Genomic DNA, 26,895 nt, shown 5'->3' with positions numbered 1-26,895 from the left:
TCCTTTGCTATGGAAACTAGATTGGCACAGTGAGGGGCCAGTCCTTAGATGGAGTTGAGTTCCTCCTGCAGCAGGCTGAGTGCCTTCAGTTTTCATTGAGGTCCATGAGAATTGATACTGCTGAGCATATTACAGGACCAGGACCTCGGGGCTCTATTTAAACACACATTTTTCTCCACTCATCTTCTAGAGGGATAGACAGACATGTTGACTGCATGGTATTCACTTAAAAGAGATACAACACTTACGATTTGCAAGTGGATGGACTTTTGCTGACTACTTGTGCATAGACTCCAATCACAGTCGGAAGACAAACTCTTTTGGGCACAGAAAGGAATAATGAAAGTATTAAAGCCAACTCTAAACGCACTGGGCCAGATTCTGCCATCCTTACATGTGTTAGGCCGGAGCATCAGATGGCATAAATGGCATAGCTACATTGACTTCCAAAGACACTACATTGACTGCTAAGAGATGCTCTAGCTAGCCTAGCACAACCAGACATCATGTGCTTGATGCAGGAATCACTGGGTGAAATTCTATGGCCTGTGTTATGCAGAAAGGCAGCCCAGATGGTCATAATGGTCTCTTTAAGGACTTCAAATCTATAAATCTATGAATTAGTCAGTGCTTAATTTGTGCCAGGGCTTTCCAGGGCTGAGTCCTGGCACCTCTAGGCTTGGCAGTTCATAGCCCTGGCATCTCTGGGCTTGCTATATCAGTTCTTAAAATAAAAAAATTGCTTGAACCCCAGTAACTAATTGCTGGCACCTGTTGCATTACAAATCAAGCACTGGAATCAGTGTAGCCAGCTGAGACTCTGGTTTGTTGAATTTACTTGGTAAGTAATCCTGTTGAACTCAATGGGACGTCTCACAGAACAAGGGACTAGTCATTGTGTATGGGGATGACCGAATCCAGCCATTTACTCAGAAAACAGGAAGTGGCTTTCTTCCGTGCACAGTAAACAGCAATTACTTGCTTTGATGAGATAAGTTGGGAGAACTGCTGAGCTAGAGGCTACTCAATCTTTTGCCACTTCTGATACCTTAATTATTTTGCTGCCTTTCCATCCTCTGCTAACAAAGCTATTTCTTATTCATGGGTGCTGAGTCTACAGAGCACACATTCACTAAAATCAGACAAATAAAGGTTCATAAGGTAAAAGAGATTATGAGGAATGTAGCTGATTGTTACTGATTGCTCTGTAGCATATAGTTCTCCATGAATAGATTCCTATTTAGAAAGCACATAGATTTCTCAGAGGATTCTTTGCTACCCTAGTGCCCGGGATACCTTAAAATGGACTCAGGGAAAGCCAAGCAACTGACACTGGGATTTTTCTTGTACTTTCAACAACAACAAAATAGCCAGAACAAATGAATAAAGAATTCACTAATACATCAGTCTTTACGTATAGATTCTCACCCACTTCCTCGATGGTGTCAATGTTGATTTAACCTTGGTTTATTGCCAGTAGTAAGGCAAAACTCCTATTGATCTCAAGTAGAAAAGGATTCCAGAAGTAGTTGGCCCAATGTCTGCTCCCATTTCTTGGTTCTCTTGTCCCTTTCACATTCCTATGATTGCCTGCCCACGAAGGTACCATTCACCATGAGGAAGGGGAGCAGAATCGAACGCTAGGTAACATGGCTAGGAGAACACACATTGATACTCCCTCTTCTTGAGTTAAGAACATAAGAACGGCCGTACTGGGTCAGACCAAAGGTCCATCTAGCCCAGTATCCTGTCTACCGAGAGTGGCCAATGCCAGGTGCCCCAGAGGGAGTGAACCTAACAGGTAATGATCAAGTGATCTCTCTCCTGCCATCCATCTCCATCCTCTGACAAACAGAGGCTAGGGACACCATTCCTTACTCATCCTGGCTAATAGCCATTAATGGACTTAACCACCATGAATTTATCCAGTTCTCTTTTAAACGCTGTTATAGTCCTAGCCTTCACAACCTCCTCAGGTAAGGAGTTCCACAAGTTGACTGTGCGCTGTGTGAAGAAGAACTTCCTTTTATTTGTTTTAAACCTGCTGCCCATTAATTTCATTTGGTGACCCCTAGTTCTTGTATTACAGGAATAAGTAAATAACTTTTCCTTATCTACTTTCTCCACATCACTCATGATTTTATATACCTCTATAATACCCCCCCTTATTATTAGATAACACAGAATATGAATAGAGTGGATGATTTAATTTAGAAATACTGGGCCAGATTTTTTTCTCTCTCTCCTCCCCCCCACCCCATTAGGACTGAATATAACTCTTTAAAACAGTGCAAACTCAGTGTGTTGCAGCCAAATTGACCCAATGTGACAAAGAATGTGAAGAGAAGAATTTTTTCATTTGCTTTTATACCAATATTAGGAGACTGGGTTACAAGTAAGAGAAATTGGAAAGCCTCATTGATGAAAAAAATTGGATATAATTGATATTACTAATACCTACAGGGACAATTACTATGATTGGAATAAGCAACAGAGGGTCCTGTGGCACCTTTAAGACAAATGAACTGGAGCTCAGCAGTTTCTCTTTGGAGTCTGGTCCTGAAGTTTTTTTGTTGTAAGATGGCTACCTTTACATCTGCTAATGTGTTCATTTGCAAATTTGACACCATCAGATCAGGATTAAACAAAGACTGTGAATGGCTAGTCAACTACAGAAGCAGTTTCTCCTCCCTTGGTGTTCACACCTCAACTGCTAGCAGAGCACCTCACCCTCCCTGATTGAACTAACCTCGTTATCTCCATACTGATTTATACCTGCCTCTGGAAATTTCCATTACTTGCATCTGAAGAAGTGAGGTTCTTACCCACGAAAGCTTATGCTCCCAATACTTTTGTTAGTCTTAAAGGTGCCACAGGACCCTCTGATGCTTTTTACAGATTCAGACTAACACGGCTACCCCTCTGATACTATGATTGGAATGATTACAGCACTGTTACAACCAGTTGAGGACAGTCAGAATGGGTTAATTTCCCAAAGCTAAGAAAAATTATGAATGAAATTGATCGGGAAGGAAAATTTAGACAGAAAAATGTGAAGGAAAATTGGAAGTTACTTAAAAAGAGTTTATAGATGACTAACTTTGACTAAAAAGCCCACCCTGTTTAGTGATGAAGTGAAGGCAGTAATTAGAAATATAAAAACAATTTATAACAAATGGCAAAAAGGGAAAATATATAGCAATCAATATACATTAGATGTTATGAAATATAAAAAATTGACAAGGAAGCTAAAGACATCACAGAAAAATTCATGGCTGGCAGGGCTATGGTCAATAAAAAGTTACTTAAAATATATTTGAAACAAAGGAAATTCTAGTAATGGTACAGTTATAGGTCTATTATTAGATGGAGATGGTAAAATTTTTAATAATGATGCGGAAAAGGAAGAAGTGTTCAATAAATATTTTGTTCTGTTTTTGGAAACAAGCAGGATGATGTACTTGTACCACCTGAGAATGAAGAAGTACTACCTAGTTCATTAGTAACTAAGGATGATGTTAAACAATATTTAATTGGGAAAACCATTTTTATATCAGCAAACCCAAATAATGTGCACTCAAGAGTCCTGAAAGAGTTGTCTGAGAAGATATCGGGCTTCTTAATGTTAAAATTTAATATATTTTGGAATATCAGGGAAGAGTACTAATGTGGTGCCAATATTCACACAAGGCAAGTGGAATATCTTTCATAACTACAGGCTGTTTAGCCTGTTATCAATCATGGATAAAATAATGGAAAATCTGATACAGGATTCAGTTGATAAAGACTGAAAGAATATGAACGTAATTAATGCAAGTCAACATGTTTTTTATTGAAAATAGGTCTTGTCAAGCAAACCTGATTTCACTTTTTGATAGATGTAGTATTCTTAGACTTGTATAAGTCATTTGATTTAGTACCACACAACATTCTGACTGAAACATTAGCATTATACAATATTAATAAAACACAAGTGAAATAGATTAGGAACTTGTTAAGTGACAGATGTGAAAAAGTAGTTGCCAATGGAGAATTATCATGGAAAGAGGGTGTTTTTAGTACTGATCCCTGAGGGACCCCACTAAGTCGATGCTATTCAATGTTTTCATCAGTCACGGCTGGTAAAATTTGCAGATAACACAAAGATAGGCAGAGAGGTAAATGATGATGATGGCAGGGCAGTAACATAGAGCAATCTGGATCTCCTGATAAGCTGGGCCCATTTAAACAAAACATATTTTAATAAAACCTACTGCAAGGTCATGCATTTAGGAACAAGGAAGGCAGGCCCTACCTACAGAATGAGGGATGTATCCTGGAAAACAGTGACTGAAAAGGATTCAGGGATATTGTAGACAAGCAACGCAACATGGGCTCCCAGTACAGTATTGTGGCAAAAACCTAATGTGATCCTTGGAGATGTAAACAGGGGAGTAGCAAATAGGAGTAGGGAGGTGATTTTACCTCTGTATTTGGTATTGATGAGACTGATACTGGAATACTACATGCAATTCCAGTGCACGCATTTTTAAAAGCATGTTGAAAAATTGGAAAAGTTGAAGAAAAGAGAGACAGAAATTATTCAAAGACTGGAGAAAATGACTTATAGAGAGATGTAAACAGCTCAATCTGTTTAGTTTATCAAAACGATTGAGAGGTAACTTCATTAAAGTGTGCAAGTACCTTCACCAGGAGCAAATACTGAGTGCTAAAGGGCTCTTCATTTAGCAGAGCAAGGCAAAACAAGAACCAATGGTTGGAAGCCGAAGCCAGACAAATTCAAATTAGACGTAAGGCTCAAACTTTTAACAGTCCGGATGACTAACCATTGGAACCAACAACCAAGGGAAGGGCTGGATTCTTCATCTCTTGATGTCTTCAGATAAAGACTGGATGCCTTTCTAGAAGATGTGCTTTAGCCAAACACAAGTTATTGGGCTCAATAAAGGGGTAACTCGGTGAGATGTAATGGCCTGTGACATACAGGAGACCAAAGCAGATGATATAATGGTCCCTTCTGGCCTTAAACATTATGAATGTATGCAATCCACTTGCATATGATTAGAGTAGAGTTTAAGATTTCAGGGGCATGCATAAACAGTGGATCAGTCTGACAGAGTTATTCCGGGTAGATGTTTAATTTCCTTAGGCCTTGTCTACACTTCAGAGTTTTGTTGCTAAAAGGCAGCTTTTGGTGACAAAATAGTGGAGTGTACACATAGCAATGCCACTTTTGGTGACAAAACTCTTCCATTTCAATGATAAAATAAAACCACTTCGACGAGAGGCAGAGAGTCTTTTTGCAGCAAAGTTAAAACGACAAAAGTGTCAGTGTAGACACTGCCATTCATTATACCACCAGAACTGGCCTCCCCCAGTATCCCACAATGCCTGCCATGACCGTTCTGCTCACTGTTTTGAACTCAGCATCCCTGCAGGCATGCACCCCTCCCCTTTCAAAGCTCTGTTCTGACAGCTGAGCCTGCTGCTCTACTCTGGGCAACAAAGCAAATCATTAATGTGGAATGCTCCTGCTCTCTGCCACACTAGGAACACAGACGCAGGCAGGCAGGGACAGATGTGTGTGTGCCTGTGAGGGACAGAGAGAAACAGAGAGAGAGGCTGCTGTGCTGAGCCAGGAAGGGAGGTGGGGGCTGATGTCAGAGGTGTTCCCCTTCCCCAGGATTGGTTGCTTCTGGCAGTTGTCTGAACTTACGGAGACAGCATGCGGACACACACACTCTCCCCCAACACACACTCTGTCTCTGTCTCCCCCCCACGCTCCCTGTCACACACTCTTCCCCTTCCCCCCCCCCATCTACTTCAGTTGAAAAGCGGCTGGCAATCTACTAGGATGCCCATGGAATAATGGGATTGAGAAATCTGCATCATGTGACGCTGTACCTGCCCCATGAAGCATTGCAAACCCTTCTCAACGCACCCTGCAGCCAGGTGCACAGTGGGATAGCTACCACAGTGCACCGCTCTCTGTGTCAATGCAAGAGCTGCTAGGGTGGATGGGCTCTGCCGACACAAGGAGCATAGTGTGGACATGCAACCGTGGTTTAATTAAAGCACTTTAATTACAATGGCATAACTTTTGGTGACAAAACTCTGCGGTGTAGACATAGCCTTAGCATAGCATTGAAAGAAAAATCGATGGAGAAAAAGGGCTGCTAATTGACTGTCTTTTGATGAATGTCTACTCAGGCTCAGCTTAAACATTATCTTGAATAGTTTATAGAACAAATAAATTCAGGCTGGATAGCAGAACATCCCCTCCTCTCCAATAGAGTCTAAGTAGGGTTGAAGCTAGTACTATAAGCATAGTACAGTTGCATCATAATGTCATAAAAGCCACTGAGTTAGTATGAATGGCCTAAATGGCATTGCATATGATGTCCCTTGTGAGCAAGTTCCCATCTAATCATGTCTACTGTTTCCAGGGGCAAGTCTGGGAATGGGGAAAACACAAGTCACTTATTTTTTCTCTAGGGGATAAAGGATACAGAAGAAACTGGTTAGAGCAAGAAACTTCAGAATTTTTGAATCTATCAGTTGCCCCGTTTGGCCCCCCATTACTGGAATATCTGAGTGCTCTATCATCTTTAATGTATTTATCCTTACAGCACCCTTGTGAGGTACGGAGGTGCTATTCTAGCTTGTTAGCTGTTTCCAGTAAGAAATGTTTAAGTGTTGGACGGTAGTTGAAGACAGAAGAATCCAGGAAACAAAGCTGGCAGGAAATGTTACAGTTTAACCTCTTTAGAAACAGCACTAGTAATTCAGGGCTCAGTCCGACAGCTGGACTTGGTGCAGAATCACACCGTCCCAGAGGGAGCACTGGAAGCATTCTCACCACTAGAGTTCCCGCAGGTGCAGAGCTGCATGCACTCTACTATACCCCTGTTTAGGATGCATTTTACTGCCTACTGTGCAGTCAGATGGATCCACTGGTAGCTCTAGGAGACGGGTAGCGATAGGCCATCTTCTCCCTGTCCCTGGGGGAATAAGCTGGGAGTCCCTGTGCTTACTTAAATGCAGGAACTGGAATTTTGCATGTCTCAAGTCAGGATCAGACAAGTGGCAACAAAGCTGCTTGTGGCCTCCCCGTCACTGAGAACCTGCAAAAGAGTTGGGCTGACTCTGGCCCTTTGCCGTTAAATACCAGGCGTGAAATCCTGGCTCCACCTCAATCAATGGGAAAACTCCAATTGACTTCAGTGGGGCCAGGATTTCACCACGGCACTAGGTTTAGGCACCCAACTCCCACTGAATTTGAATGGTACTTTATAAATCCCAGCTCAAGTCATTATGCTGTTCACCACTAACGTATTTTGAGGCACTGTAAAAACTGCTCCACAAATGAAAGACATTTGTTATCTCCATGATATGAACTAGGGAGCTTGGCACTAACTCTTTGTAATATTCATCTGCTATTTTCTGTGTTTTTCTTTAATAGTCTTATGTTCATTTTATCACCATTTGGCTAAACTGTATGATTTACAGAATAGCTTCAGCATTCTGCTTACATTTGGGTCCCACATCTTGGGCTCATGATTGGCTAGCACAGTTTGAGGATCAGGGATTATTCTTTGACATGGAAACAGGACAACACTGGTACAGGGCCAAGATAGGGAACTGTGTTATGGCCTTCCGGAGGTATTGACCCACCTGCACTCCAAAACCAAAATCAAGCTTCCATCAGTGGGTTGTTCACCTCCTTAAAGGTAAGCTTCTGCTCAAGGGTTCTGATTAGAACAGCATTCAAGGTATGCCAGAGATCAGGCCCTTCAAAATCCTCTTAATCTGCAGGAATTGAGGAATGAAACGTCTATTTATTTTGTTAACGGGAACTTGGTGTTGTTTAATGGACTTGACTTTTTCCTGCAGGATAGGATACAGTTTTAATCCTCAAAGCCAGATAATCTCCTTGAAGCTCCCAGACTGTCATAACAGGACTGACAAAGAACTGACAAACCCGTGAGTGGAGAGACTCAAGCAGTTTTCTCTGACCAGGAGTTCAATAATTACAATACATCAGATTAAAGGGATTTCTTTGATCATTGAGCTGACTGTTTAAAAAACATGACACTACACATAAAGATGGTATCTCTGTTAAGTGAGATCCCTTCCATAGTAAGAAGAACTGCTAATCTATATAACAACATTCCAGGATTCTCATTCTGTCTGTGTGTCACTCTGAACCCTAGAAGGTTTGTTGAGTCAGTGTGAAGTGATGGAAACAGCTACAAGCATGGCTGTGAGCAATTTTTGTTTAGAATATCACCAGGTTCAATCGCCACTGGGATCTGTGGTCTGTTATCCAATTTTTAAGTTCTCGGCCATTTTTGGCTTTTTTTTTTTTTTTAAACACACCTGATTTTACAGATTACACTGATGTGACAGCATTGGCTTTCAGCTATTAGTGGTCAATACATGCAAAAAGAACAAAACAATGATTAGGGAAAACAGCCCTTTTTCTAAGATCACTTTGCTTGCCTCTGGCCCGGAGCTCTTTTCTTAATGAGCTCATTGGTATGGTGCTTTCAACCATGCAGACAGTGGCAGTCATTTTTATTTCTCTCCACCTTATAGCCAAAATGATACATATTCATATTTAGATGTAACTTTCTTTGCTCCGCTTTTCCACATCATTATCATCATATCAGTAGACCTCTCCCGCAGGTGGCCAGAGGCACACAACAGCAAGAGATATACAGTGGGAATGCTTTGCAGGGCAATTCTTAGTGAAAGGATCCTTACAAGATGTGTAGCTTGCAATAAAGGTCTGTCAAGGGCTTAAAAACTCCCAGGCAAATGAGGGACTGCACAAGAAACATCACCCATCTGTAGAGGAAATTAGTTTAAAATCTGTTCTCTTGGGCTTTCATTTCTCTTATTTATTGATTTGTGACTATATCTGGCTTGATATTAAGGAACCCCACCGACAATGAATGTTTCCAACTGTAAAACAGTGCAGCCATCGTCTGTTCTATCGACCTGGTCCTGAATTCCGTTCTCAGGCAAAACTCCCATTTACTTCAGTAAACTCAGAATCGTGCTTAATAGCCCGAATCCAGCTAAACACTTACTAATGCACCTAACTGTAACTTAAAGGGACCCATGTTACTGGCTCAGTTACAAAGTTTATATTCCATGGGTCTAGGGACATGCAGGAAACATGCATGCATGCATTAAGTCCAGTTAATGATCAGATAGGTCTCTCTCTAAGGGCCTAATCCAAAACCTATTCCCACAGACTGCAGTATGTTTAGGATCAGAATCTAAGGGCCAGATTTTCAAAGGTATGTAAGTGCCTAAAGATGCAGATAGTCACCTAATGACATTCTCATAAGGGCCTAAGCAGGTTAGGTGCCTAATTCACATTGAAATCAACCTTTGAAAATCTGTGCCGAAGGGCTCCCCTTCAGAGTTTACAGGATGAAAAGAAATCACTCAGGACTGGAGAATGAGGAAAGGTCCCAAATTCTCACACTATCCTAGATTCTGATTTCTTAATGCTATTGACAGTAAAGTTACCTGCACACACTAATAGCTTATGGCCAGAAATAGAAGAGAGGATGGGAACTGTCCTTTCATGATTTGTGGGGACACCAATAAGTGTGACTATGGGAGAAAAAGTAATATTATATAATATTCCCAAAATAAATTCCATCAGATCTAAAATAACTGCTTAAAAATTAATTGAACCAAACTGAATGGACATCAAAGCAATTTTGTCTAGTAAATGAAATGAAAGGAAGCAGCTGATGCAAACAACACACTTTTTACTGTACCAGGCTCACCTTATTAAGGCGTTCAAGGGTCTCTTTTAGCATCTGCTGATATTCACGTTCATTTCTGTACCTGCAAATAGGACAAAGAAGATGAAGTCGAGTGGCTTATCTCTTCACATATTGTAGATGGAGACACAGTATCTTGCAGTATAGAAGTGGCACATTTAAGTTGACTATGAATCTTGACCAGGCCCACAAGGTTTATTCATAACTTAACCATAGATCTTTGGCTTCAGATGATGAGTGTAATTCTTGTTTTGATTAGGCCCCTCTAGTCTTTTCATCAAGCAACAAACACAATGAAGTGAATGGACATTTGCCATGACTTCTCCAAAGAAAGTCTGAGGCTAGATCATTTCCAATAAAATGTCAGTGATTTACATTATACAAAACTATATCAGACAAACAGTGCTCACCATTTAAAAGTCACTATTTACCAATAGTTAATAGACTCGATAGCTGAGATATCACAATATTTCATTCTGCTGGTAGAGGAGATAACTGTGACAGTGTATCTGGGATAATCCGGTGTGGTAGAGTAACCACTGATAAATGTTGACATTTTAGTTGTGCCCACGGTAAATAATGTTGCAATTTGTGGTGCACAGTTGATTTCAATGGGAGTTTCATCTGAATAAGAAGTGTAGAATGAGGATACATTTTGATTTTCTTGGGGTTTGAGTCTTTTTTAGTATTACGCACCATTTTATATTGTTCATAAACTCCAGTGCAGATTTTAATGAGCACAATATTTAACATTGCCTGCTGAAACTAGAAAACGCATGAACTTTTATATGCCGTTATAATATACTCCTATGTATATGTACAGAAACAAACACATATGTATATGCGAAATTTCCTATATTAGAGAAAAATTGGAAATAAATAAATAAGAAAATGATGATGTAGTTTATGCTTTGTTTCTCTCTGAATTAAGATAAACATGGTATAAAAGGTTGTATTTTAAGAATGTCAGCTTTGTATTGTAACGTACAAAGAATTCTCTCATACAGAGATTTTTCTCATGGATAGAAATCACCATCACTATCCCTAAAGGGTGATTGATTGATTGTAGTTCTTTCTTTGGAGAGGGCACAAAAGAATCCTGTTGCAGACTCTTCTCCTCTTTTCCTTTAAGAAAAGCAAGACTGTAAATAAACTGCTTAACCAGAGAAGTAATTTAATGAGATGCTGCAATTAAAAAAACAATTAGAAACATATTACAATTCTGAGCAACCAGATTTTATCATCAAACATTGAACAAATTGCTCATCAAAGTCAGGCTGTTGCTGGTGGCTGAAAAGTGAGATAGACACAGCCTGGCTGCTTATTCCTCGCTCCCTGAAGTAATTTCTATTACAGAAGCACAGAAAACAAAATTGCCATCTTTTTATCATCTACTTTAAACATTTTAAAATATGGGTAGTTAGCCTGGGGAATGGAAATCTTCTGTTTATCTATAGAGTAGGTGTAACATAGGTTATGGTAGTGAACACTGCCTGAGGCTTAACCTAGGAGGAAAGCATCAAAGAGTTAGAAGAAAGTTCTCTTGTCCTAATAATTTAATCCTTCAACTCTCTCCTGAAATCATCATTTCCTTCCAGGTGAATTCATGGTTTCCAAGGCACCTGTCCAGTCACTAGGAAATTCCTTTCATTCAATGCTAGATTCATTCGCTCCTGTGGAAGCTGTCCCACTTTGTATAAAATACTTAACTATTCATTGGAGCAGAGACTGGAACCTGGGTCTCCCAGGAGAGTGCACTAACCACTAGGCCAGAATGTCATTCTCACCCTCTTTCTGACCCAATGACTATTGAGAGATAGAAAGAGACCCACTCCCAGCAAACCCTATAGCTCTGTGGTTAGGGCACTCACCTGGGAGGAGGAAGACTCTGCTCCCAATGCGACAGCATGGGTACTTGCACCCTGATCTCCCACATCTTGCGTGAGTGCACTAACCACTGGGCTACTGAGTATAAGGGGATTCCTCCTTCTCAATGTTTCTTGAGAAAGGACTGATCTGGCTTAGGCACCTAATTCCAGGAAAGGTTTCACAGCTATGACTCCTGAGCAGAGGAAGGCACCCCCTTCAGCCCAGGGGGTGGGGGTGGGGCATAGGTCACACTCCTCTCCTTGGCATTTACCACTGCCTAACTTAGGCAGCGCCCTGCTCAGCACACTGGCTTCTGTGCATCCCATTGTTAAGGCTCCTAATTCTCCCCAGGCATCTCAGTGGGGGCGTCTGGGTGCCGAACTCGAGGTTGAGGATTCCAGGAGGTGGCAGGGTGGCTGAAGTTAAGTATCACCTTGCTGAGCTTAACTACCTTTTCTGGGTCTAGCCCCAAGTGACTCGTGCCAAGTCACACAGGAAGTTTATGGCGGAGCTGGGAGTTGAAAGCGGGTTGCCCCACGTCCTAAGCTAGAACCCCGCAAATGGGCCATCCTGTCTCTCTCTCTGCAGTCCCTTACTTCCCCCCACGCGGACAGTCTACAAAAGTGAAAGGGATGGGATGGGGCTAAATAAGCCTCCTTACTCCCTGCACAGTGTTGCAAGGGCAAGACCCAATGCTATTATTCGGTGCCAGTAGTGAACTGGGAACTGCCTGCAAACTGGTAAAAAAAAAAAAATGAAAAAAGTTGCTTAGTTTCAATCTCGCTTCCGTACGTTCATGACTTTCTTCTGCTGAAATGCTGTTCTGTAGCTTCCTACAGCAGAGCTTGTCAGTAAATCACAATCGCTGTCCAAATGTTTCCCAGTGCACCAGTAAAGCCATTCATCCTCTGAGTTAAGACCATATTCATTATGGAGCTTTATTAAACTGCTGACCTAAAACAAATTTTGTTGGACCTTGTAAATCTCTTCAATGTGCAGTTAACAACAAACAGTTCATTAATTTGCATAGATATAGTCTGGCAACTGGGAAAGAATGAAAATCATACAGCCATGATAAAATGCTGCTCTCTCAGTAATTTAACTGACTGAATTCAACAGAGATGAGGCTGACAGAGTCTGAATCCAGATCTCAACCCCACCACAATTCAGGGCTGCTCTGATCTGGGAGGGGGGGAAGATATCTGATTCCGGCTCATTGCTTGAATTTCCATATAGCCCCATTAACTGAAATATATTTAGCAGACATTTCCGTCATTGTCCTTTAGCCAAAAAGCTAGTGGCATAAGAAGGCTGTTATAACACACATACGTTACTCCACTCCACACTCCCTTGTGAGTTCACGTATCATCTGAGGATAAAGCTTTACACTCAATATACTGTGATGTTAGCGTGACCACCTCTTGGAAGAGATTTAAATCAATCCGCATTCTGTTCTGCTCTTCTCTGTACACTAAGAGATCTTTGCAACTTCTGAAAATGTCTTTCACACATACACATCACATGTTTAAATGCATGGTTACTGCACTGGCTTTATACACTTGCTATACTGCTGGGATCTTATGGTATTTGTTGCCTTATAAAGCTCATTAGTACATTTCCCATAAGAAAGGCGCGATATAAAACAAAATTCTATTCTATTCTCTTTCTCTCTAGCTGTTTCTTCTATTGTGGAGCCCAATCATGCAAAAAATGTGCATCAATAAAAAAATACATGGGAAACTATGCTGAAGAAGTGCAATGACCAGTTGACTATCCCCAAAGGTGAACAAATCACATGCTAACCAAGATTTTCAAAGTGACTAGTATTTTCTATGCCATTTTTTGGTGCCCAACTGGAGACCACCTTAAAGGGATCTGATTTTCAGAGGGTGGGAAATCAGTGCTTTCTGAAAACAGGCCCCTTTAAGTTGCCTTCAGTTGGGCACCCAGAAATTGTGACACTCAAAATCTCTAGTCACTTTTGAAAATCTTGAACGGCGAAAGGGCAAGCCAGTCAGGGGACAGACTGACTGGTGTACCCGTGCTGATATGGTACGTATGTGAGGGCCTGAAACGGACGAGCTGAAGGCCAAGGTCTGCAAAGTCATCTTTTGACCCTCATAAAGCAGATAAAGATACTGAGATCCTTATTCCTGATATAAATGTGATCCTTAGCTGGCAGTGTGGATCCAGGGCTGGACAGTGGACAGGACAATGTCCTTCATGCCTTGTCTGCTGCCAAGGAGCAAGCAGAAGAAGTCAGCAATGGAGGGGGTGCTGCTTCACTTGTGTTGCTGCATATAGGGTATTAGTTGCCATAGTAATAGGGAAAAGCTAGTAGGTGTCCTTTGAAGAAGCTGCCTGATTCAAGTAAGCTAGAGCAGACCTTTAAAAGTTCCACCACCACACTGCTTTCCTCTTTCAGCTGTCAGAGAGCTACCGATATGGGAATTCTGCCACTGTACCCCAGAGTTCAGATATTTAGCAGAATCCGTGAGCACTCCCATTAGCTGATGGCATCTGCCTATTGAATGTGAGGGACATGTACAGTTTAGGAGTTATAACTGGACTTGTCTCCACTTCTGAAATGCCAGGCTTCAGCAGTGGCTAGAAATATCTATTCCCTTCTGCAGTGGACAAGTAGAGTGAACCTGTTCCTCACAGATGTAGACCTAGCCACAATGATCCACATCTTTGTTATTCAAGGCTGTACTACAGCCATGTTCTCTCCCTGGCACGGACACTGGGAGGCTTCTAGTAGTTGAGTGTGGCTCAAAATGCAGCATCTTGTCTCCTAAGCAGAACAGTAGACAAGAAAACATCCCAGCATTACTCAGCATTCAGCCACTCAGTGCTGGATTCAATTCATGGTCCTGGTCTTCAACGTTAGATACCTAAAAGCTGCCTCTCCCCTGACTCACTCCAAGAATATTAAAATCAGCAAGGAAGATGAAGATGAAGGTACCTGGGATGAAGCTTGCCAGAGCTGGAGACAAAACATTTTCAGTAAAGGATGCGCAGCAGAGAAACTCTGATGTACAGGAGGTCAGGATGACCCCATGTCTTGTCTCCTTATGGCACAATGGAGGAGACATGTACTTTCACTAACCTTTTCTCAATAGAAACAGCAATGCTTTGGCTGGTAAATCCTTCTTCCCCATAGATACCTCTGCCAAAGAAAAGACAAACTATGGAATGCAAGTCCTACCAGGATGATGCACAAGCCTAAAATACTTGCATTTCGTCTCACAGTACCTATGATTGGCAGACTAAGAATATACATGACATAGCTTATACTGCTTATCTCTGAGGTACTGACTACTACTTGTATTAACAAGAACAATGAGCCCAATCCCAAAATCTTCCTTATTTAGTTCTTACTATACACCACTCTCAATGAAGTAGTGTCACTGCTATGCTGCCCCTTTTGGTAGGGTCCTACCAAATTCATGGTCCACTTGGGTCAATTTCACGGTCATAGGATTTTAAAAATAGTAAATTTCATCATTTCAGCTATTTAAATCTGAAATTCCACAGTGTTGTAATTGCAGGGGTCCTGACCCAAAAAGGAGTTGGGGGGGGGGTCACAAGGTTATTGTAGGGGGTTGCGGTACTGCTACCCTTCCTTCTGCACTGCTGCTGGCAGTGGTGCTGCCTTCAGAGCTAGGCAGCTGGAGAGCAGTGGCTGCTGGCTGGGAGAGGCAGAGGCGGCCGCCAGCAGCGCAGAAGTCAGGATGGCATGGTATGTGGTATTGCCACCCTTACTTCTGTGCTACTGCCTGCAGAACTGGGCCTTCACTCAGCAGCCGCCACTCTCTGGCCACCCCGCTCTGAAGGTAGCAGTGCACAAGGAAGGGTGGCATGATATGGTATTGCCACCCTTACTTCTGTGCTGCTGCTGGTGGGGTGCTGCATTCAGAGCTGGGTACCTGGCCAACAGCCATCACTTTCCAGCCGCCCAGCTCTGAAGGCAGTGCAGAAGTAAGGGTGGCAATACTGTACCCCCCCTAAAATAACCTTGCAACCTCCCTGCAACTCCCTTTTGGGTCAGGACCCCCAGTTTGAGAAATGCTGATCTCCACCGTGATATCTGTATAGCATAGGGTAAACACACACAAAAGACCAGATTTCATGGGAGGAGGCCAGATTTCATGGTCCATGACGTGTTTCTCATGGCCGTGAATTTGGTAGGGCCCTAATTATGTGTCGTGTGCAAAGGCATCCCTCTTCTAGGTGGTGTCACGTTTTGGGGTGCAATATAGACCCCCTGAGGGGTGGTGTTACTGCCTCTCCTGTAACTTGACTGCCTTAGAATGCTTTGCTGTTGTGGCTCTGTCTGGATGCTTCCAGCCAGCATACAACCATGCACTTGAATGTCTTTAAACAGCTCTGATTCAGCAATTCTGATTCCAGCAGCCTGCTTGTTACACACTGTCCCTCTCTAGACTCCAGCAGCCTTGATTACACCTGGCAAAATGACCCATCACCCCCCAGTCCGGAATTTTCCCCAAACCATGTGATCTGCAATGTCCAGCTCTCTCCTGGACCATTCAGACAGATACTAAGGTTCATTCGTTCCTTTAAAGACACAATACCCAACAGTTTGCCACATTAACCAGAATTAACATTCGCTTTAAACCAAACAAAGCACTGCCTGGTTTAGATTAAAAGTAAAACAAGTTTACTAACAAAAGGAGATAGGATTATAAATGAGTTCACGTATAAAGGACAAAGTTAGCAAACAAGAGAGAAAAATGCGAAGACTTAACAAAACAGGCTACAGCCTTTGTTCATGATAGTTTTCTTACCAATCTACCTTCCAGCAAGATGGCTGACCAACCTCTCAAGTCAGGGATCTCCCACAAAGTCCAAAGTGCTCAATTTCTTTGTCTTCATAGGTGAAATATAACTTGGGGTTCTCTGTTCGTTCCTTTGTAGTCCAGTGAATCTTTAAATGGATTCTTCTGAAGGTTCCCCCCCTCAAAGTAACATTCATTCAAGCTATGAGGAAAGCGACAGAGTCTCTTGGTGTAGGGAGTTTCATGCTGGCTTCTTCCCGCTCTAGAGTTTGCGAAATGCAAATTTATCTGTTTCCTGCAATCTCCTCTCCCTACTGTCTTGATGGTCCTGCTGACCATCTATGGAATTTGCGTGCCCATTGTCTCTTAATGTACCTTGGAAATATCTTCCAGGTGGCAGAACTACATTCCTTTGTCTAGCCCTGCCTGTCAGACGTACTTTGATAACATTATTTCTAATATGTTTATAATTTGAAAGTTGTCCTCCATACATATGCCACACACTAATATTAATGACCAGTATGTCATTAGCTTTCTGTTGATATCTTACATAACACCGTTAGATACAGCTTATGAAATTAGTGAGTTGGGGTAGACTGAACTGGTCAGGCCAGCTGAAACATACTACCAAAAAATCAGTGAACCCCTTGCTCTCTTGCATTGAGAGGCTGTTAGGGTTACCATGGGTCAGTGGATGTTGAGGGCAGCAGAATGTGTACAGGATGGTCTGGGACTGTTTAGCTGGATGACATTTTGAAGACATGTACAGCCACCTCCTCCAACCTCTTACTAAGGCTCACTGCTGTCCAGTGCCTGATGCATTTGATGGATCCAGTCACCATGTATGTACATCAAACAAGTCATAGGTAACAGGGGAGTAAGAAGACTGGAGCTGAGACATGTTGACTGTCCTGTTCTAGTCTACTCAGGTTATTTTACTGAGCTCATCACCAAAGAAGCTGAGCACCTTGCAGTAAAGCATTAAGCAATGCCATACGCCCTGGCCACTTTTCACTCTGAGCAAGCCAAAAGCACTTGCTTCTGCAGATGAGGTTTGGAAAGCGGCTTTGCAGATGGTTACTGACTATGGAGCGCTTCTTATCTCACACATTCCAGCTGTTGTGCTACTAGAGTTGTGCCCCGTACCTCTGATTACCGGTTACACGGTCACCCTGGCTTCACAACAGGGGTCCAGTTTGGGAGGAATATCAATTAGATTTGATCATAACAAAAATTGTTATGAAGAATTATTGAGGAATCCAGTGTCCAGCTTTATATCTAGCAATTTCCAGGGAGTTACACTACGCACAAACCCCAGGAGTTCTCTCTTTGGATATATTTTAAATGAAACACTGTTTTAATGAGTAAACTTTTAATTTTTTTTCAGTTAAAAATTACTTATGCTTAGACATTGACATTAAAATAATCTAGTTTGTAATAACTTTCTGGATACCATGGAGAGAGAGAGAGAAATAGTCTCTATATTTTCAGCCTTCCCACATGCAAAATATAATACTGCTATGATAATTATACTTAATACAATTAACATAATTAGCAACACGATATTGCAAGCTGTGGTAGGCAGTCCCCAGGAATACTTAAGTGAGTTCTAGAGAAAGAAGTCATTATCCATTGACACAGAGTCTGAATTATTCATGCTAATATAAAGAAATGTGAATCCCATTAAAGATGAGCAAAAAATGAATTTGAATGTAAGATCTGCTTTTAGCGGTTCATCAGGATTAATTCTGCAAATAGTGTAGCAGCCCTAGTGCATTTAAAATGTAACTTCAGAAGGACATGTGATCTAGCTCAGAGGTTTTTCAACCTGAAGTCCGCAGACCCCTGGACATCCTCAGACTATGTCTAAGGGGTCTGCGAAAGGTTGTGGTTACCATGGAACATGTGGTCTACAGACTATGTCTAAGATTTCCAAAGGGGTCTTCACCACTATTCAGAGCCGGCTTCAGGCACCAGCTCAGCAAGCAGGTGCTTGGGGCGGCCAACATAGAGGAGCGGCATGTCCAGCTCTTGGGCGGCAATTCAGCGGCGGGTCCCTCACTCCCTCTCGAAGCGAAGGACCTGCCACTGAGTTGCCACCGAAGAACGAAGCGGTGGTGGTAGAGCTGCCTCCGAAGTGCCGCAGATCGCGATCACGGCTTTTTTTTTTTTTTTTTTTTTGCTGCTTGGGGCGGCAAAAACCCTGGAGCCGGCCCTGCCTCTATTCAAAAATTTTTAAGGGTCCAGAAATGAAAAAAAGGTTGAAAACCACTGGTCTAGCTAATGATGCAAGTCAATAGGATAAATTCAGTGTGTGTGTTTGAGTGCCAGCATGCTAAAATCTTTGTATTTGTAAGAGGCAGGGGAGGGGTAGGTGGTATATTTGAAAATAGGTAATAAAATGTGCAAGTTGTAGCAGTTATTTTTGGTCACAGAAAGAAGTATTCTATACTGCAAAAAAGTGACATAAAACATTTTTAAGTTGTGGGTACCATTAGTGGGTGTGGTAGAAAAACATCGGTGACTGGACAGTCCAGCCCGTAGAAACCAAACATAGAGCAACTAAGACAGTACACAATTCAGCTCAGTGAGACTCCATTGGCCTGAAAAGCTATACAAGAGTAAAAAACAAACCAAAACCAGACAGACCCCTGAAATATCTGTCAGAGGTAGGTACAATTCACTCAGGCTAGCTCCATGCTCCCATTTGTCAGCAGTGTCCATTCCAGGGGGCTACATGAGCATGCTGCCATCTCTATCATTTCCCTCCTTTCTCCCAGGGTTAGGGACCGATTTTCTTTATTGCTTTTTGAGGAGAGATTTTTCATGATTCCTGGCAGTTTAGGAACTGTCTTCCTCATACACCTTCATACTTTGCACCTTGGAGCAGAGTGCCTCTCTGTCTCATATTCACTCAATGTGCAGCAAAAGTCAAAAAAACTAACATAACGTTAGGAACCATTAGGAAAGGGATAAATAGTAAGACAGAAAATATGATGGTGCTACTATATAAATTCATGGTATGACAACACCTTGAATACTATATGCAGTTTTGGTCACTCCATCTTTAAAAAAATATATATTAGAATTGGAAAAGGCTCAGAGAAGGGTAACAAAAATGTTTAGGGGCATGGAACAGCTTCCTTATGAGGAGAGATTAAAAAGACTGAGACTGTTCATCTTATAAAAGAGACAACCAATGGGGATAGGATAGACGCCTATAAAATTCTGAATGGTATGGAGAAAATGAATACGCAAGTGTTATTTACCCCTTCACATAGCACAATGAAATTTATAGGCAGAAGGTTTAAAACTAACATAAGGAAGTACTTCTTCATACAACGCACAACTTCTTCACACAATGCACAGTCAACCTGTGGGATTTATTCATTCCCAGAGGATGTTGTGAAGGCCAACAGTATAATTGGATTAAAAAAAGAATTAGATAAATTCATGGAGGATAAGTCAATCCATGGCTATTAGCCAAGATGGTCAGGGACACAACTCCATCCTTCGGAGTGTCCCTAAACCTCTGCCTGCCAGAAACTGGGACTGGATGGCAGGGGATGGATTACTTGATCATTGCCCAGTACTGTTCCTTCCCTCTGAAGCTCCTTGCACGGACCACTGCTGGAAGACAGGATACTGGGCTAGATGGACCATTGGTCTGACCCAGTGTGACCATTCTTATGTTGTCACTCTCTGTCACAATGGTTGCACAGTCACTCCTCTCTGGGTTTCTGCCTCCCTATTTTGATCTCTAGTTTATGGTCACATTCTGTATTCAAGGAGAGTCAGTTTCCATTTTGCACATTTCACTGTAGTTAGCTAGTCTGATGGCCTCATAGTTCTGTAGCAGCCTAGATAGCTGCTTTTTTAAATTGGTTCTTCCCAGTGACCTGTATACTGGTATTCTAGATATCAGATTAAAATCTGGAGTACTTTGTGGCTTTGGGCAGATTTATTTGCTCTGAGGATCAGGAAGCTAAAGATGTTGATCTTGAGGAGTGATTATATTCTTTAGCGTGTAAATGGAATACAGCGCTTTTTCCTGTAATGCAACCCAGTCTGAATCTATTGCTCTATTTGGGCTACATAGGTATGAGTTTCTGAACGGATTCTTCTTGTTCCTGTATTGTTAAGGGAGGACCAGGAGGGAAGGTAGTTTCTAATGATGTCTTCAAGTGCAACTGTTTTTCTCTAGTGATGCTGTTTTGTTCTTGTGTCAACTACCCAGGTTGGATTCCTTTATAGAAATCCCAGAAGCACTATGCCTCGATTTTTGCAAATCTATATTGTTGGGATATCTGTTTGCTTATTTGGCTTAAATTCTTTCCCAGTTTGTCAGAAGGAATTAGTGCCTATCATGTCCTTCATCTGCTAATTTTTTCTTTCCTGGGCTCTGGTATTTTCTGCTGGAGCATTGAATTGTAGTTCTCTAGTGGCTCATGGTGACCACTCACGGCATGCAGGTAGCAACTAAATCCAGAGGATCCGAGGCAGAAGGACAGAAGCAATCAGCGTAGTTACTCAAGGATCTCTAGCCCAGAAAGAGAGACACAAAAAGGAGGGCGCACTGCCGCATTCCTTACAATGGGCAGCATGTACTCACGTGAGTATTTCTAGTGATCTCAACAAGACTACTCCTGAGTCTAAGTGCTATTCAATGTGAACAGGGACTGCAGAACCAAGCCCAGATAGTCCAAGACCCCCATAGACCCTACTAAGGGAGAACTTTATGAATCTGAAAATACAATTAACATATATGTTTAAATATTATAAAATACAAGCTATTGTATGTATAATAAAGCCAACATACTTTTCATAGTAAATTTTTCATATCACTAATAGCTAAGAATAGATCCAATCTACCTCCCAATGTATTCAAAAACTAGGAGACAGGGCTAGGAGGAAGCATTAGGCACTGGGGGATGGGAGGGGAATCAAAATGGAGACATTTAACATTATTTCAGTTTGAAAAAGTTCTTGATTTACTTCATTTTTTTTAGTAATAACAACGATACTTGGCTCATCTTTAGTGCCTTTCATCAGGAGATCCCAAAGCACTTTACAGAGGGGTCAGTAACATTCTCCCTATTTTTGACTTAACCCTAAACACAAGCATTTGCTTTTCTCTTTCTTCTCCTATATACGAGATCAAAATCAGTCTCATAAATTGTCCTGTAGTGGGAGGGATAGCTCAGTGGTTTGAGCATTGGCCTGCTAAACCTAGGGTTGTGAGTTCAATCCTTGAGGGGGCCACTTGGGGATCTGGGACAAAATCAGTACTTGGTCCTGCTAGTGAAGGCAGGGGGCTGGACTCGATGACCTTTCAAGGTCCCTTCCAGTTCTAGGAGATGGGATATCTCCATATATTAAAAAAACCTGTAATCTTAGCTATGAGAGGCCACCATCTCTCCTTAATAAGCACATCTGCAGAGTTTGGTCTAGGACTCTGCTTCTACAGCTCCTAACTGACTGGATCTTAGTGCCTGAGTTGAGATGTTCTTGCCTAACCATCCCATACAGAAGAAGCACCTTGAATGGACATTCAAGGTGCTATCTGCCTTTGAGGACAACCATCTCACACAGATTTAATGCCTTAATGGGTAAAATTTACTGCTATGCAGAAGGTCAAAGGACTAGGCACCATATACCCCCCTTTTGAGGGCTTACATTGTAAATATAGCCTTAGCATAGGAGTAAATTTGCATTATTGGTTGCATGACTGGGCCTTGGCAAAAATCATTAATAATTATTTTTCCTCACAATCTAAGTCTTCCCATAGAGCTCATGAATGAGTTTTCAAAGAGATTTAAGCCATCTAAGAATAACCAGCAAACTGGCTTTGTGCTAGAGAGACATGAAAATACATCAGACAAAAGTCACCTTTGCCCCTGAGCCTCCCAAGTGGGTTGTGCCTTTTTTACTGTGCTTCTTGCAGGCATAAGCACGATGCTCATAAAGCTAACAGGGTGCTTACTTATGCATTCCCTGCAAAGACCGTGCTACTGCTAATAGGCAGGAGTAACTGGTGCCCCAGAGCAGTACTCTCATGAAATGCAGCCTAGGGGTTCCCGGGTGCTCCTAGTCACGTTCATCACTTTTCTTCTTCTTTTTGGAGGGGCATATTCTGTTCCCCCCAGGAGCTCGCTCTCCCCCCTCCACACCCCAGAAGAAGCTCAGTGCCCCCACCACCCTGGCAGAAGCTCTCTCTTCCCTCCCCCAATTCCCCGGCCTGAGCTCGCTTTTTCCTCCCCCACTCTGCCCCAATCCCTCCAGGAGCTCACTCTTCCATCCCCTCCCCCATCCTGCCCTGGCCTCGGAGGAATTCGCTTTTCCCTGCACCTCGGCAGGAGTTCGCTCTTCCCTGCCTCCGTGTTCCCAGGGCCAGAGAAGATTATCGGGAGGGCCCACACCCCAGCTTCCCCCCCCCCTTGAACACGCCCCTGCTCTTGGGCACACCGAAGTCAATATAGGAGCCACACACCAACATCCAGGACAGATCCTGGCCCCGTGGGGCCACGTCTTATGGCTTTTGGACTCATTAGGCAATTAGAGGATAGCCAGGCCTTCGCCTAGTATGGGACAGCTAGCAAATAACACAATTTGAAAGCAGGGGCGGAGGAGGTTTGAAACGAGAAATGGGACTCACCCCCCTTCCCTAAAGAAATGCACCTCACTAAGAGAGCTTTCTAAAGCCAGACCAAGGTGAAATTAACGTTGTTTGAGAGTAAAGTGCTTGTAGAGATAAAAGATGGTATGTAGCCCTAACACTGATAAACACCCTTAGAAAGTGGTAACAGGTAAGGGTAATAGACACCCAGAGTGAGGAGCTGGGCAGCACCCTTGACTCTGGCTGGCTTACTTGTTACGGTATTCATCGAGCATGCGCTGTGAATCCTTGTCCTCACGCTCCAGTTTGGCCCGGTCGGCAGACAGCTCACGGATGCGCAGGCGGTTCAGCTCAATCTGCTCAGCAAAGGCCTCCTCCAAGCCAGCCAGCACATCCGTGCGCTGGAACGTCTCCAGCTGCTTACGGAAGATAGTGTTGCGCTGCTCCAGCATCCGGGCCCGGTTGATGTAGTTGGCAAACCTCTCGTTGAGCTCCTGCAGGTTCTCCAGGCCCTGGGCTTGGGCCAGGCTGCTGAAGTCTGAGGTGCCCCGCAGCTCATCATAGGCATCAGATCGTTCATACTTCTCCTTGCGCACTTCTCGCAGGTAGCTACTTCTATACATGGCTTGGGGGAGGCCGTGCAGGCCCAAGATCCCCTCTTCTGTGTGTCTCTGTCTCTCCAGTTTGGATCGGAAATGTGTTTGGGGGACTTAGGGGGGAGAAATAGAAGCTAGGCCTCCCATCCTCAAATGCCAATGACTTCTCTCCACGGCAGTGTGTGGCACTAAATGCCAGCCACCAGCAAATTAAATAAAATCAAATAGCCCCGCCTCATTCCTCTCTGCCTTTCCAGAGGCTGTCAGCAGTTTGGGGGACTGTTTTCTTTCTTTCCATGAGCTGCAATTGTGTGTGGCCAGTATGAAAGAGAGAGTGGCGTCCAGCTTTTGTGGGTGGATTAGAATGCTATAAAGCGATCACAAAACAAAGACTTTGCAATTTTAGAGGCTTGAGTTCAAAGCATTTGGTGGCTGGGTTTTTTGGGCTTGGGTTGTTTGTATGAGGACAGTGTATGGAATCCTTTTGCTGAATCAAGGGTTTTGCATGAGGGGATGAGCAAGAGTCATGTTTACCTTTTGGCTGGTCTAATGTTTTTTGTGATTGTTCCAGAACAAAAGGGGAGCTGTGTACAGAAGGACAGTGCAAGTGAGCCCTGCCCTGTGAGCAATGGAGACATTGACTCCAATGCTTTTCTCTCTTTCCAGTGGCAAAATAGGACTTGTCCTATCCTCTGTGCTCCAGAACCACACCCAGCATCGCAGCAAGGGATTCAGAGACTACGATGGTGTCTCAGCAGGCCTCTGTCAATAATCCTTTTATCAGAGGCTGATTTTCAAACATGGGCACATCTACGTTAGAGGCCCAGATTGTATACCTGAGAACCCTCATCAACACTGAGGTACCCTAAGAGCTGCTTCAGGCAACTAAGTGCAAATCTAGCTGCCCGCATGTGGAAGTAACTGAGGAGGATAAGTCTGGAAATGGGGTTCTAAATCATATAAAGAAACAAATTAGGTTTTGCGATTATAAGCCTTAGCTCCTGATCATTTCCCTGGTGTTTACATGCACAGCACTCCACACTTACGCTGCACAGGATCAATCCCTTGGGGCTGCCCTCACTTCCTCACTCTAATGTACCCCATCTGGGCCCCGGATTGTCAAGAGTTCAGCTCCCTTTTAGGCACCTAAATAAGAGCCAGATTTTCAAACCTGCTCAGCACCCGCCACACAGCCAGCGTTCCCCTGGAAGTCTGGCCAAATACTGCGATGCAAGTTTAGAAGCTGGGCTCTTGAAAATCTGGCCCCAATTTTGAGTGCTGAGCTCTTTTGAAAATTTGGTCCTTGGTTTGTATGCTCGTTGGGAGAAAGATGCTATTTATCTGACACAGCATGTAAAGCATCATTCATACCATTGGCACCATGTTAACAATGATACAAGGAGTTTTAGACATGTTGAACAAAAAACAACAACCGTGGGTCTGATTTTCAAAGATAATACAGAGAAGAGACCACTGATTTCCATACAGCTCTGGCCGCAAGGGTTGGCTATGATCTACATTCTCTCTAAGCTGGACAAGGATACCTAATGGAGCAACGTAGTCCTCTGTGAGCTGCTGTGGAAGTGGGTCTTTGACAGAGATCAGATGAATGAGAACTCGGGAGAGAGAAGTTTGGAGTTATGTGGATAACCTAATTTTGATTTCATAATTTTATTGCGTGGAGCATAGAGCCTTAGGTAGATGTCCCCTCTTTCTTTTTGCATAATAATAACCATAATTACATATGTACAGTACTGACTCAGAACTGGCACCATGGACATGGAATTCATTGCGCGATGAAGTTTGAGAACCCTGCTTTAACCTATAAACTTCAACTTTTTTCAGTGCACATGTGTGTTAACTGAATGCATTTGCTTTCAAATTAGTTTCTCGAATAGAAAGGATCACAGCTCATACCTGATGTAAAGGGACAGATCCTCAGCTGGTGTAGACTGGAATAGTTCCACTGAAGCCACAACCAGTTTGCATGAGCGAGGATCTGGCCCTGTAGATCCACTTTTCACATTTGTGTGCCTAAGATAGGGACTTGGTTCTGCACAAGAGTGCAGAAGGAACACGTAAGCATGCAGAGACCTAATACAGGTACCCAAACCCCTACATGAATGCAGCACTGCAGAAGGCACAATTAAAAGAAAAAATCAACATTTAGGGCCAGATCCTCTGCTGATATAAATCAGTGTAGCCCCACTGAAGTCACAGCAGCTATACCAATTTATACCAGCTTATGGATCTAGCCCATTCAGTGCCACAGTATTTCACTGTGCCAGAGTACTAGAATTCCCTCTACTTCAAATGGGGAACATCACAAATACTATAGGAAATTAAACTACCACATTAAATGCTGGATTGTTTTTAATTGCACTCCTGGTAGCTCCCTAACAACGACATCATCCAGCTTTGGGCTCTGTATGGGTTCTCTTTTCAGACAAAGCTCTAAATCTCTGAAAGGTCATTGTTGTCTGTATGTTCATTAATGAAATGTATGGAAAATTGTTACCTGGAAGTGTCTGAAACCCACTGGAGACAGTGTGCTGCGCATATATATCCTTTTGATCTATGACCTGCAATATCAAGAAGGGAAATTATTTAAAACAAGCCACTTGGATCTTTCTTTCATCGTCCCAAATTATTTCTCGCTAGTTCTCCTGAGAACAGTGGAGTAGCAAGGTATTCAGACCAGTGCTTTGTATTTAAATGTACTGTATGAGTTTATCAGAATGGCCCCCAAAATGGGGTATTTTCCATTTTCCCCCTCGTTTGGATTTTAACACATGCTGTACATCATTAGAGCAAATACCCTGAGCCGCTGTGGTGCTATGCCCAACAACAGTCCCGCGGTAGGCGCCGGCAACTGCCAGCTGCAATGGGCAGCCCAGCCCCAGGCCAGATCTGTCTCCTGGCCCAGCCACCGATGCAGAGTGGGGCCCCCAAACTGGGGAGGGCTGATTTGTCCCAGGCCCCACATCTCCCTAAGGACATCCCTGAGTGACTATACAAGTGCATTAGTTAGTGTTGATACATAACTAGTGTCAAAAAAGGTCTTCTAGCCAACATCATAGGGCTATAGTACTACAGCAAGAGTATGCTGTAACAATGTCTTAGATTAAGAACTAGAGGTCTCCCATTTACACTAGTTTTACACGCAATGGAGTGACTCCTGACTTACACATAGAATCACAGAATAGCAG

The 26,895-nt window shown here is 42.9% G+C and overlaps 1 protein-coding gene across 1 annotated transcript in view; it reads right to left on the bottom strand.

The window, feature by feature from the left end:
* The window catches only part of BFSP1 (beaded filament structural protein 1), a 46,217-nt gene extending 22,504 nt beyond the window's left edge, over positions 1-23,713 (bottom strand). Inside the window, exons 1-2 of the mRNA XM_034766950.1 lie at positions 23,343-23,713; positions 9,810-9,870 (exon numbers count right to left, since the gene is read on the bottom strand). Coding sequence (XP_034622841.1) covers positions 9,810-9,870; positions 23,343-23,713 — 432 coding nt within the window. The remainder of the gene's footprint in view (positions 1-9,809; positions 9,871-23,342) is intronic.
* Positions 23,714-26,895: the final 3,182 nt, after the last annotated feature.

This window comes from Trachemys scripta, chromosome 3 (genome assembly GCF_013100865.1).
Source record: "Trachemys scripta elegans isolate TJP31775 chromosome 3, CAS_Tse_1.0, whole genome shotgun sequence".
Classification (NCBI taxonomy): Eukaryota; Metazoa; Chordata; order Testudines; family Emydidae; genus Trachemys; species Trachemys scripta.
The sequence above is the reverse complement of the archived record's forward strand: the minus strand, read 5'-3'. Positions and strand labels throughout refer to the sequence as shown.